General features: G+C 38.5%; 1 protein-coding gene across 1 annotated transcript in view; it reads left to right on the top strand.

Moving 5' to 3' along the window:
• csmd2 (CUB and Sushi multiple domains 2) overlaps window positions 1-14,859 on the top strand; it is a 472,613-nt gene that overhangs the window by 145,185 nt on the left and 312,569 nt on the right. Inside the window, exon 4 of the mRNA XM_063014411.1 lies at window positions 14,179-14,373. Within this exon, the coding sequence (XP_062870481.1) occupies window positions 14,179-14,373 (195 nt within the window). The remainder of the gene's footprint in view (window positions 1-14,178; window positions 14,374-14,859) is intronic.

The following is a 14,859-nucleotide window of genomic DNA, read 5'->3' as shown; positions in this document are numbered from 1 at the left end:
GAGAAACTGAGAGAGAGCTTTTAGCCTAGATTTAGCGCCACCAGATTTGCACCAAGGGGAAGAAGATTTTCATGTGGTGGTGATTTTTAAAAAGCAGCGGTGTGTCAGTTGCTACACACTCAACCGAAAACATTTTTGCTGATAGCATTAAAAAGTTGGTACGACGCTGGGAAAAATGCATCAGAAAAGGAATGTAATTTGTTTTAAAATTCTTAATGAATAAAGTAAAAAAAAAAAAACTCGTAATTGTGATTCTATTTAAAATAATAAAAGATCATAATAAATGCATAAAGAATATACAGTATATTAATAACAACATTTGTGTAAGGTAAAATATTTAGTCATAAATAAAAAAGGATGAAAAACAGTTGGATGTTACAAGAATCCATATTCCGTATTTGTAATATAGATCTTTTTGCTATAACCACACATAGCAAAATGGCTTAAGTGTGGGATTTGACATTATAATTAATTGCTTTCAAACTATACACTTTAAAATCTGGTTTTTAATTAGCTTCATAAACCTGCCAATGGAATGTGAATATATGTAGCCAGAAAAATCTAAAATCCAAATTTATGTACACATATATAATGTAGTAATAAATAGGTTGTTTAAAGTGGAAAAAAGTGGAGACACTATTATTTTGATTCATCTGCAAACTTTTAATTGGGTTTAAAAAAATAATAAATAAAATAAATAAATAAAAAGAAGGCTGTAATGACTGCAGTACTTGGAGCTTTTTTCACTACTTTTTCATCATGATTTAGCTTTCAGGTAGGGAAAGTCTTTGTGTGTTTTTACTGCTTATCAGTTTTCAACCAAGTAAACAGTCACAACTGCATTCACTGTGGACAAACCACATGCATTATACTATATAGATAAGGCCCTACCTAATTCATGGCAGTGAAAATGGGTCCTTTCTGTGTGGAGTTTGCATGTTCTAACCGTGTCTGCATGGGTTTACTCCGGGAGCTCCGGTTTCCTTCCACAGTCCAAAAACATGCAGGCAGGTTAATTGGAGATACTAAATTGTCCATGACTGTGTTTGATATAACCTTGTGTGAACTGATGAACCTTGTGTGAAGATAAACTACCATTTCCTGTCATGAATGTAACCAAAAGTGTAAAACATGACGTTAAAATCCTAATAAACAAACAAACAACCTTCACTGAGTACGATGCAAGCAACTGAGGGTTAAAAGCCTTGCTCAAGGACTCAATACCAATAGCTAAGAACTGGTGGAGCTTAAATCAATATCTGGGTTATTTCTCTCTACCACAATGATAGACCTCGTCTAGAAATGGGCTATTTATTTTTGTATAGTAAATAACAGCATTTGATCCACACATTTATTAAACAGGAGTCATCATGGTGTATTGCATGAGATAAAAAATGGTCCTAACATAAAATTTCAATATTTTTGCTGTACGAAATTGGTGAAAGGCTTTGGCCTTCATCCTTTTACTTGTTGTAACACAGTTTTCAATAAACAACCTTACTTGGATTTATTTACTTAAAGTGTGCAATCCAAGACAAATAAATATATGAAAAATAATACAGAGAGCTGAAGTCTTTTTAAGGCATTGTATTTATTTGAATAATGTTTGAAACTCATTGGTAATCTGCTCCAGCCCAAACCTGTAGCAATATAATCATTGCTAAAGCTGCCAGCAGTCGGCTCTGGAAGTCATTACTCTGGAGCTACACTTCCATTGTATAGAATATAATGCCTACAGCATTGCCTGGACTTCAAAACCTCTGGAATAGCGCTCCTCTCGTTCAATAAGATTGCACCTATTGTTCTGCAAATGTAAGGGGTGAAGAAGCTTCTAAATGGATAATAGATCACTCATACATGTGTAGTGGAATAGAAAATAAAATAAAATCCTTTATGAAAACGTATGAAAACATAATTTATCTGGCCATTTTAATTGTTTTGAATATGAGTGCCTTATTGGAAATTGCCCGCACACTTACTCAGCCTAAATTCCACAAACACAATTTCACATTTTTTTTTGTTGCTTGATGCAGACCAACTGGCTCTCGGAATTATGATTATGCAATGCATTACACCACATTATCAACACACACTGTCCAATTTAATCAGCTCCACATATAGGAGCATTTTGTAGTTCTACAATTACTGACTGTAGTCCATCTGTTTCTTTACATACTTTATTTAGCCTGCTTTCACCCTGTTCTTCAATGGTCAGGACCACCACAGAGCAGGTATTATTTAGGTGGTGGATCATTCTCAGAACTGCAGTGACACTAACATGGTGGTGGTGTGTTAGTGTGTGTTGTGCTGGTATGAGTGGATCAGACACAGCAGCGTATTTTCTCCATATTTTGTTGGAGGTTGGAGAGGATAGTTATTAACACTAATTACTTTCAGCAAGTATAAATAATCAACTTTGAATTCTGCAGGGTGAAAACAGACCTGTGACGGATAACATGATTGCACCTGAATATACTCGGTGAACTCGCTGCAGGCCAATTGCTTGTCTTCTCGGCTGTGTGGATAGGTGATGAATGGTCCCTGCAGTTGTCCTGTAGTTGTGCACAAAATATGCATTGATTGAGCTGGTGCTTGTCAAAGCAGAAACTGCTTATTGACCTAATGTGCTTGTGCATCGCGATCGATTACGCAATGTCACATCTAACAAAAAGACAGGAGTAAAGAAGGGATGTATTAATGTTGAGAGCCAAAACATTGCTGTTGCTTGCAAGTAAACATACTCCTGTTTATTCAGCTCACACTGAATGTTTAATCGACGTAGATTTTGTGGACAGATGCTTTGGAAAGTAATTATAAAAGCAGACTGCGTATGTTGAACTTGGAGGTTCTTTGTAATTACTGTTTATTTTTTTTGTCACTACTGCTGATTTCTAGTTAGCCAGCAACAGGAACACAGAATCAACCCTAGTTCCTTTGAATTTATGTTGTGCAGAACACTTTCCCAGAAATTCCACCATTTGTTTTTCTCACATCCTCCAAACGAGGGTGTAGATCAGCCATATGTGTTGCTAGAAGTGATTGGCAGGTACCTGTTACCCCACACATTTAAATTACTTTTTTCCCTACCTTTTCTTAGAGTTTGTTCATTATTTAGACTATTTCAGAGCTTTTTAGGGCAAGAATATTGTTTTAATTTATTTATTTTTATTTCTTCTATTTTATTTATGCATTTTCTTCTATTTTCTCCCAATGTAGCTTAGTCAATTTGTCCTCCGCTGCTGGGGGATCCCTGATTTCAGTCGAGGTGGGTATATTGCTGATCATGCCTCCCCCGACCCTCGCACAGCCCTTAGTGTAACCCTGTTTCACCTATGCTCTCTGCACAGGTGCCTCTCTATCTGCTAATCAGGGTCCTTACACAGCGTTCGAAAACCCCACACACATAGCCCGGTCATCCCGCCCTAGCAGAAACGTGTCTGCTGCAGGCACGGCCAATTATGCCCGCTAGATGACGCCCAGCCGACCGGTGGCAAAGGAATGTTGTTTTAAAACTCCAGACTGCCATGAAGTTTGCACAATGGTTAAAAAAAGAAATGTTAATTCATTTTGCCTCATAAATGTATAGATCTTTTTATTTTCAGTGTGCAAAGTAATAATATAATCTGGCAAGAATATCTTGTATTCAATAGCTTTTTACTTACAAACCAAAATAAATTCTTTGTATTGCATCTATAAATGTTAATTAACTAAATTCATCTTTTACTTGCTTATCCTGTTAAGGGTCACTAGGAATCCAAAGCCTATCCAATAAACATTAAAAACTGCACATTACATGCTTCTAAGAATCAAAGTGGAAACATAATGTCGATTTTTAATGCATTTGCGCTCAATTTTCCCTCTAACACATTTCACTTCCTCTACTGCTGTAGACCTCCACTCCTAAATAAGGAAAGCCGTGACTAACACATGTCCCCTTTGACTCGTGTGCTGTAGCTGAGTGCTTCTTTGAACCCACAGAATAGCCAATCATTGTCCGCAGAGGCACCCAGCCAAAAATTACAAAGCCATTTTTCATAATAATTGTGCATGTCACGATCATGAATATATGAAATATTGGACTGATGGTAGTTAATCATGGAATATGTGTTGAATATGATCAAACATAATGACCTGAGTGACTATAATAAGAACCTAATAGTTATGGCCAGACCGCTGGGTTGAAGTATTTCAGAAACAACAATGCGTGCTCAGTCAGCGGTTGTGAGTTTGTTTGTTTGTTTGTTTATTAGGATTGTAACATCATGTTTTACACTTTGGTTACATTCATGACCGGAACAGTAGTTACTCATGGTCATGGACAATTTAGTATCTCCAATTCACCTCACTTGCATGTCTTTGGACTGTGGGAGGAAACCGGAGCATCTGGAAGAAAACCCACACAGACACGGGGAGAACATGCAAACTCCACACAAAAAGGACCCGGGCCGCCCCACCTGGTGATCGAACCCAGGACCTTCTTGCTGTAAGGCAACAGTGCTACCCACTTAGCCACCGTGCCACCCCCAGCTGTTGTGAGTACACACTGACGGTGGTCCAAGGAGGGCCAAGCCAGGTACCGCCGAGAGATTGTTGGGTTTGTCAAGACTCAACTAATGCTAGAGGACATGAAGGCAATAGAATTTGGTATCAGTCAACAGAAGCTTTACTGTGGTTTAGATTGCATGAAGCACCTAGATTGGGCACACAGTCATCAGAACTGGACATTGGATTAACGGACGAAGGCCAACTGCTCTAATAAATAATGTTTTCCTGTAGATCACATGGACGGCTGGGCACTTGTAAATCATTTACCCACAAAAAAGAAAGAGCACCAGGATGTAATGTAGGAAAGTCCATCTTACTATAGAAGTTGAAGGACCTGCTGGTAATTACACCTGGAATTCCTTCAGATGTCTTGTGGAGTCCATGTCTTGATGGGTTAAGACCTGTTTTGACAGGATATTGGGCGAATAGTCCTGACGTTTTTTGGCTCATCAGTGTAAATGAAAATATATATGTATATTATTATGTATATACTATTATTATGTCTGTATATCATACGGTATCATACTTATGTAAGGTTATCATCTTTTAATAAGGCTTAATAAGGTTTGGTATTTAAGTGTATGTTCATATTAAAAAAAAAAAAAAACAAAAAAAAAAAAAACAGCATTACAGCTTACAGCATTTCGGTGATATAACAACAATATACTACCATGTGTGTGGGTTCGGTTTGAAGCTAGAACTGCTTTTATCTCAACAAATTGTTAACAGGCCTGTTTTACTGTGGTACTTAATTTCCCAAAGCAAACAGTTGATTTAAATTTTGCTTTGATTTCAGCCTCAAAATGCTGCAGTGGGTAGCACTGTCGCCTCACAGCAGGAACGTCCTGGGTTTGATCCCTAGGTGGGGCAGTCCGGGTCTTTTCTGTGTGGAGTTTGGATGTTCTCTCTGTGTCTTTGAGGGTTTCGTCCAGGAGCTTCGGTTTCCTCCCACAGTCCAAAGACATGCAAGTGAGGTGAATTGAAGATACAAAATTGTCCATGACATTGGACTTGTGAGCTGATGAATCTACTGTTTCTGTCATGAATGTAACCAAGGTGTGAAACATTAAAACAACATTAAAATCCTAATAAATAAGTTAAATAGCTTCAAAATGCTGCTACTTACAAGACAAAAAAAGTTGGGAATGGCGTAACTTAAACCTGTGGCCTTCTTACCTCAGCAAGTTCTCTAAATCAGCCATATGTCAGTGTAAATTAGGTACTACTGCACTGATCCACTGATTGGTGCACAATCTTTAGTTCACAGCTATGTTGATGTGGATGTTTGGGATGACATACTGTGGTGAGTTTTTTTTTTTTTTTTTTTTTTTACTGACAGCACCACCTGACCACCTGTGCCGCCTTTGTAGTGTGGATTTCTTGCAGCGTTAATTAATCTCCATCTGTTAGGTACAATGACAGGTTGAACATTAAATTTTCAGCTAATTGACAGCCTATTCACCACTTTAGATTATCCCTCAAACTCTGTGGCTGTGAAGTTTATGCATAGTCACTGGTCCACCTTAAATGAGTTATTAATTTTCACTCCATTTTTGCTCATTAGTCACGTTTCTTTAACAATTTATGCATTGTTAAATCATTATTGCACTCAGTTACTAGTCTGTAGGAATAAACATCCAGAATGAGTGAGCAACTGTTCTGGATATGTGAGTGGGATCAGTTCAACATGAATTCAGTTGTTCAAAATTTGAAAAAGCAAGCTGTTTTTGCTCTTAGCTTCTGCACATTAAGCATTTCTAAGCTTTTTGTGTTTAGAATGTGTCTTATAAATGTGCACTTTCAGTCCTGACTGTTTACTGCCTGTCAGGTCTGAGTTCAATCTGCTTTTTTAGAAGTTGAGAGATCATGGCAAGCAATGCTGTACTATGCTTCTTTAAAAGTACATCCGGAAATAGACATGAAGGAATGACAATGATTTTTTTTTTTTTTTTAAGTGGAACAATGGGATTTTTTTAGCCATTTATCAAAGTGATGGACAGTAAACAGTCCAGACTGCAAGTGCACATTTGTGAGACAAATTCTAAACACAAAAAGCTTAGCAATGCTCAATGTACAAGAGCTAAAAATAAAATGCTTTTTTTTTTTTTTTTTTTTTACTTTTTTAACAATTGAATTTGAGTGTTTCCATCATAACAACTGCTAACAGATGTAATAAATCAGTTATTTATTATTCATTTTAACTTTCCCCCCAATTTTCTCCCTAATCTATTCATATCCACTTACTCTGACTACTTTATGCTTCCTCTGTACCAATACTACCCTCCACTGCTGACTGAGGAGCGCCACAACTGACACACGCCCCCTCCGACATGTGTACAGCACCGACTGCCTCTTTTCACCTGCACGAGGCGAGTTCATATGTGGATCAGCTTTGTGTACAGAGAGACACACCCTGTCCACATTATTCCTCGACTCTGCACAGGCGCCATCAATCAGCCAGCAGAGGTCGTAGCTGCATCAGTTATGAGAAACCCTGGTCTGGCTTTCCCACCCTGTGTGAGCAACAGCCAATCGTTGTTCATGTAGGCACCCAGCCCAGCCTGATGGCAAACCGAGATTTTAAACGATGTGTTCAAAATCTCAGCTCAGGTGTGCTAGCGAGTTTTACCGCTGACATTTTAGATTTTTAACTTTTGAGCCTTGGACAGGGCCACAAGCTGTTCCACTTCCAGTTCATGTCTGTTTTTTTAGAACCCCCTTAGAATGTAGAGCACATTGTATGTCTACTATGGTTCAATAATTATACCCATTTCTTTGCGCATTGTGCAGCAGTATGCACACGTCTGACTGCAAAATAAAGGTGATCATAGCCTTTACATTCAAACACTGTTGCATAAAACTGTAGTAGTGACAGGAACAAGGGGTTTAATTGTAATCTTCATCCAAGAATGCATACCTAAGGCAATGCCACAACAAGGCTGCTGATGTGTCTTTGTTCAGAGTATATCATTTTGATGTTTATGCAGACCAGCTTTGCTGCCAGAAACTGGAATGATAAAAAGTATAAAGACATACAACTGAGTGTACAAAAGTAAGTTATACAACCAACTATGGAACTGATGAAAGGGTGACCATAGTTCCCTTTCAGAAAAAAGAAAAAAAGTCCTACCATCTTCTGGCCAACTGAACTCAGTATCCACCATCCACAAGGTTAACTGCATAGACCCTCACTTTGTGGCTGTAACAGCTTCAACTTCTGTTTGAAATAAAATTTTCACAGACACACCAACTTTCTGTGAAAGACCTTCAGTCATTCTAAAAACATTTGTAATGCAAGTCACTGATGCTGGGTGAGAAGACCTAACTAGTATGCCATTACTAGTACGAGTATTTAAATGAGATGAAGACGCACAAAAGAATAGCCCATTACACTATCCTATAGCCACTCACTTACAGCAACACTTTCAGGCTGTTCAATTATTTAAAACAGTTATATTCCAATTTGGTTCTGTTCAAATTCTGTTAGGCTATTCTGTGTTTAGCAAAACAACAAACAACATTTATTGGCATATTTTGTACAGCCTCACTTTGCCAATAAAACAGCACCACCTCTTTTGTTTTTTTTATAAGATCTTATTCAGGTGGAGAATACAGAGTGGGGTATTTAAGGCCATTCCTTTTTACAGGATTTCTTCAGATGATCCTGGGTCCCTAGCTCTCTGCTGTGTAGTATCTTCTTTTGCCCTCCTTACATTAAATGGGGATTACATCTGAGGACTAAGATGGTCTTGGTAGAAGCTTGATTTTGAGTTTAGTAAACCGTTTTTGTGTGTATCTGGACATTTTACTTATTTATTTACTTGGGGTGCCATGGTGGCTCAGTGGGTAGCACTGTCACCTCACAGCAAGAAGGTCCTTGGTTTGATCTCCAAGTGGGGAGTGTTTTCATGTTCTCTCCGTGTCTGCAAGGGTTTCCTCTAAGTGCTCCGGTTTCCTCCCACAGTCCAAAGACATGCAAGTGAGGTAAACTGGAGAAAGAAAATTGTCAATTACTTTGTTTGGTTACATTCATGACAGAAACGGTAGTTACTTGTTACACAAGATTCATCAGTTCACAATTTTTATTGCAAAGTGTGTAAAACATGATGTTAAAATATTAAATAAATACATTTATTTACTTATTAATGTATTGATTGGTTGATTCATTAGTTTGGCATTTTCAATACTTTGCCAACTTTTTCTTTGGGGTTGTAAAACATAAATGGAAAAAAAAAATGGGTGCCAGTAATTGTGGAGGAAGATTGTATTAGTTACAATAATGCACATGGTAAACAATGTCCACACAAATGGTTTACTACACTCAAAATCAAGCTTCTGCCATGGCCATCTTAGTTCTCAGATCTAATCTTTATTAGGCATTATCTAAAGGTAGGCACCCCTAAAGGTTGACTTTTTGGTGCTTTGTGTGAAGATACCAGAATGAAACCTACAATACAGTGCCCACACTTAAGACATGGAACCAACAGTTATATCACGTATGTAGACATTTTTGTTCGTGTTGTATATTACCTTCCAAGTGTATTTTTAAAATAGTTTTGTGTTGCTGGGTCAGAGAAGACAGACGCATAAAATCCATAATGATGCACCTCACTAGCTATTTTATAGGTTGAGCCTGAGTCCCTGTATGAATTTCACAATCTTAGATCTCCAAAATTGCTTTCCAGGTGGGCATCTTTTGTTCATGATTTAGCCAAAGGTAATATAAAATATGATTATTATACACACTATTCAAGGGCTTACATGAACAGCCTGAGGTAAAAAAGAGAGCAGCTTACGATGAAATCATCATTCTACTACCCACTGATTTTTTTTCACATTGTTCTTAGTAAAAAATCTCAGTGCCAAGATGACCTTAGCTTTGTACCACAAGATTTTTATTTTTTTAATTTTTATTTTTTTAATTTTTTTAAGCATTTTCTCCCTTTTTTCTCCCAATTTTTAGCTCATCCAATTTTTACCTAATTGCGTTATGCTTCCTATTTTACCGCTGCACCACCTGAGCGGCGATTTTTATTTTTTAAATTTATTATTATTATTATTATTATCATTATTATTATTATTATTATTATTTTTTTTTTTATCAAATCTATTTACTAGCTTCTTTAACACAGATATTGTGTGAGAAGCCCATGTAGATATGGGAGAACATTTTATGTATTTTGATTAATATTTAAGTTATTACATAACCACTTTGTAGAATTCAAAGTGTGCACCCTGGGCAGTATAACACTAATTGAAGTTTAGTCATGTGAAACATTACTACATGTAAAAAAATCACTTATTTATTTAAGAGTTCTGCCTGTTGTCAAATGTTTTCTTCTGCTTTACCTGTAATAGTCTGTTGACTGGTGTTTACTGTTTGTCCTTGTGGAAAAGACCATTTTCCTCTGTATCTTGTGCATCGTTTTCATTCTACATCTCTATTGTGAACTAATCTAATATGCCTGCATCGTATTGGCATGTTGTGCACTGTGTGGTCTGAATATGATCGTATAAATAATGCCCTGTACAGAGAGTAATTATAGTGAAAATGACGCTGCTTGGGATTTCTTTAAGATTGATTATGGGTAAATAAATAAATCTAATCTAAAACATCATCATATATTCTGTTTATGATTTTCTTTGCTTGAGAAGGCAATGCACAGTTACTGTTATCAAACTGTATATTATTTTAAAATAACGACAGAGGACAAACTTCTGACTGTTAGTCTTATTGGAAAGAACATGCTTGTATACTGTCTTTGGATAAGTGCACTCTTTTACCTGCCATTCTCGTTTTATCCCCTTTTTTGTCCTATTTACTTCTATTTATTTTTGGAAAGGCATGTTGATCCACATTCACTCTCATTTACCCCAAACACAAAGCAATATACATACATAAATTCAATCAGATATCTGAGGAATAATGTTTACCCCCCACATACATACATACAGTCTCAAAGTGACCAAAAGTATTTACCCCCACATACATACATATACTGTACATACAGTGTATCACAAAAGTGAGTACACCCCTCACATTTCTGCAAATATTTCATTATATCTTTTCATGGGACAACACTATAGACATGAAACTTGGATATAACTTAGAGTACTCAGTGTACAGCTTGTATAGCAGTGTAGATTTACTGTCTACTGAAAATAACTCAACACACAGCCATTAATGTCTAAATAGCTGGCAACATAAGTGAGTACACCCCACAGTGAACATGTCCAAATTGTGCCCAAATGTGTCGTTGTCCCTCCCTGGTGTCATGTGTCAAGGTCCCAGGTGTAAATGGGGAGCAGGGCTGTTAAATTTGGTGTTTTGGGTACAATTCTCTCATATTGGCCACTGGATATTCAACATGGCACCTCATGGCAAAGAACTCTCTGAGGATGTGAGAAATAGAATTGTTGCTCTCCACAAAGATGGCCTGGGCTATAAGAAGATTGCTAACACCCTGAAACTGAGCTACAGCATGGTGGCCAAGGTCATACAGCGGTTTTCCAGGACAGGTTCCACTCGGAACAGGCTTCGCCAGGGTCGACCAAAGAAGTCGAGTCCACGTGTTCGGCGTCATATCCAGAGGTTGGCTTTAAAAAATAGACACATGAGTGCTGCCAGCATTGCTGCAGAGGTTGAAGATGTGGGAGGTCAGCCTGTCAGTGCTCAGACCATACGCCGCACACTGCATCAACTAGGTCTGCATGGTCGTCATCCCAGAAGGAAGCTGACGCACAAGAAAGCCCACAAACAGTTTGCTGAAGACAAGCAGTCCAAGAACATGGATTACTGGAATGCCCTGTGGTCTGACGAGACCAAGATAAACTTGTTTGGCTCAGATGGTGTCCAGCATGTTTGGCGGCGCCCTGGTGAGAAGTACCAAGACAACTGTATCTTGCCTACAGTCAAGCATGGTGGTGGTAGCATCATGGTCTTGGGCTGCATGAGTGTTGCTGGCACTGGGGAGCTGCAGTTCATTGAGGGAAACATGAATTCCAACATGTACTGTGACATTCTGAAACAGAGCATGATCCCCTCCCTTCGAAAACTGGGCCTCATGGCAGTTTTCCAACAGGATAACGACCCCAAACACAACCTCCAAGATGACAACTGCCTTTGCTGAGGAAGCTGAAGGTAAAGGTGATGGACTAAACCCAATTGAGCACCTGTGGCGCATCCTCAAGTGGAAGGTGGAGGAGTTCAAGGTGTCTAACATCCACCAGCTCCGTGATGTCATCATGGAGGAGTGGAAGAGGATTCCAGTAGCAACCTGTGCAGCATTGGTGAATTCCATGCCCAGGAGGGTTAAGGCAGTGCTGGATAATAATGGTGGTCACACAAAATATTGACACTTTGGGCACAATTTGGACATGTTCACTGTGGGGTGTACTCACTTATGTTGCCAGCCATTTAGACATTAATGGCTGTGTGTTGAGTTATTTTCAGAAGACAGTAAATCTACACTGCTATACAAGTTGTACACTGACTACTCTAAGTTATATCCAAGTTTTATTTCTATAGTGTTGTCCCATGAAAAGATATAATCAAATATTTGCAGAAATGTGAGGGGTGTACTCACTTCTGTGATACACTGTACATACAGTACATACAGTCACTAATGTAACCAAAAGTATTTACCCCTACATACATGCATACATACATACGGTCTCTAATGTGACCAAAAGTATTTACCCCCACATACATACATATACATACATACTGTCACCAATGTAACCGAAAGTATTTACCCCCACATACATACATATACAGTACATACATACTGTCACCAATGTAACCGAAAGTATTTACCCCTACATACATACATACGGTCTCTAATGTGACCAAAAGTATTTACCCCCACATACATACAGTCTCAAATGTGACCAAAAGTATTTACCCCCACATACATACAGTCTCAAATGTGACCAAAAGTATTTACCCCCACATACATACAGTCTCAAATGTGACCAAAAGTATTTACCCCCACATACATACATACATACATACATACTGTCACTAATGTAACCCAAAGTTCCCCCCCCCCCCCCCCCCCCACATAAATACATACATTCAATAACATACCTGAGCAAAGGTATTCACACCCCCACCAAATACATGCTTGGACACACACAATCACCTGTCTGAGCAAGATTATTCACATCCCTCCCCACACATACATTGGACACACCCTAGCAACCACCTCGCAACAGCTTAGTAACCCAAATACACCATTTCCCTACACTGTAGCATTTAACCTGTTACCATAGCAACTGACTAGGAACACCTTAACAACCACCCGCTATATTTTACTAACCACTTAGCAACACTAAAGGAACTACATAGCAACACCCAGCAAACACTCTGTATACCTTGGCAACCACCTAGCAACACCTTAGCAACCAACTAAGTTATTTTTATTTATTATTATTATTGTGTTTCATCACTTCTGTGTCCTGGTTACACAAACACACACATACTTGGGCCAATTTTTAGTAGTAATTTAATAGTAATTGGCCTGACTGCATGTCTTTGGAGATGGGGGAGAAAACCAGAGCACCTGTAGGAAACAACAAAACATGTAAACTCCACACGGAAAAGACGCTGGCTGTCCGGCCAGGGAATCATTTTAAAGTGTTTGACATGTTTACCTTTTATCACTGCGAACTCCAACAAATACAGTAAAGACTAGGGTAAGGTCAAGTAGACAGTACAGGGATACTGGAGAGCTTTATTTCAGTATAGTGAATTTCCTGTTTAAATACATATGATTCGGTTTATAGGTGTAAAAGAACAAGTATAGCACTAAAATAAGCTAGATCCCCCTGTTATGCTTAAGTGAACTTTCTCATATCTAATTTATGAAGCTGGTGAATGACTTTGCTTCAAGTTTAAAAGCAAGTTGCTTGTACTGTGAACATGTCACATCTGGTTTTAATTGACTGCTAGATAAATTTTTGTATCTTAAGATGATCTTTAAATAAAATAATAAATACATTTCAGTGTGGTTCCAAAAAGTGTAGCATCTCTTTTTATATAATATAAAAAGAAAACTAATGTAATGGTGACAAACTCCAGTCCTAGACGGCCTCAAGCTTAAAGAGTTTTGTTTTCTTTCTTTCAACACCACATTTGGCTCATGATGACCTTGATAATTAGCTGCCGAGATGAATCAGGTGTGTTAAATGAGGTAGGATGCTAAACTATGCAGTGTTGTGAAGTTTGATATGCCTGAACCAAAGACCTACATAATGGGTGAGATGTGGGTTTGTTAATGGGGCATGGACTGGCACATTCGTGTTTTTTTTTTTTGCAGTGGTATGCACAGCCAATTATAACGCTCACACATTTATTCTAATTCCTTAAGGCTCAAATACATTAGACAGGAATCTTGGAGCAGTGAATATAAAGTACCGGAGTTAATGTAGTTCATGTGAAGAAGGTAAACCTGTTGTGGGTTCATTTGAATTCTTAATTCAAACGTTCCATCCATAGAAGGTTGTTGTTTTTTTGTCCTTAATGGTTCCCCTATGTTCTCACCCCATTCATTTAGTGTAAATGCAGCTCTGATTAACATGACGTCATTTCTTTTGTGCATAGAAATCTGACATCTTTTTCTCTTTTGACAGCTCTCCCTAGCTACACCTGTGGAAACCCTGGGCAGCTACAGAATGGCCTACAGCAGGGGTCCACCTTTAATATCGGAGATAAAATACGCTACAGTTGTAGTCCGGGGTTCGTCCTGGAGGGTCATGCCGTGCTGTCCTGCCTGGCCACATCCTCCGGCACCGCTGCATGGGACTTTCCCCTGCCCTACTGCAGAGGTAAGCTTGAGCTACACAAGAGACATAGGAGTAGGTTAGGACATGTCTTTATCAGGGATGACAGGCATCCTGGTGTTAAACAGCGTGAGGCTGCCACCAGCCATTTTTCTTAGTTGAGTGAGAGCAGAGACACCCACTGTGTTGACACCTGCCAAGGTGGAGCAGCGTGGGCAGATGCTTTGTCAGCTCCATCAAATTGAACGGTTACTTTTAGGGGGAGAGAGTTCAGCACACTTTAATACTGCCTGAACACTTCAGAATGTATAGTGCATGCTGGGATTTCTATATTTACATTGATATTTGGCATTGTTCTTTTTAAGCGCATACTTAATTAAAACCACTTTTAGAAGTTATGTCTCAAACAGGATGTATGTGCATAGCATTAGTGGTTTACTATTTAGAAACAGTGTTTGCTACAATAGTGTGTAATCTGGGACACAGCACATTTTATTTGCCATCCATGTTTTGAACTCTGCCTTTAGGAGG

Source organism: Trichomycterus rosablanca, chromosome 2 (assembly GCF_030014385.1).
Source record: "Trichomycterus rosablanca isolate fTriRos1 chromosome 2, fTriRos1.hap1, whole genome shotgun sequence".
NCBI classification, from domain to species: Eukaryota; Metazoa; Chordata; class Actinopteri; order Siluriformes; family Trichomycteridae; genus Trichomycterus; species Trichomycterus rosablanca.
The sequence above is the reverse complement of the archived record's forward strand: the minus strand, read 5'-3'. Positions and strand labels throughout refer to the sequence as shown.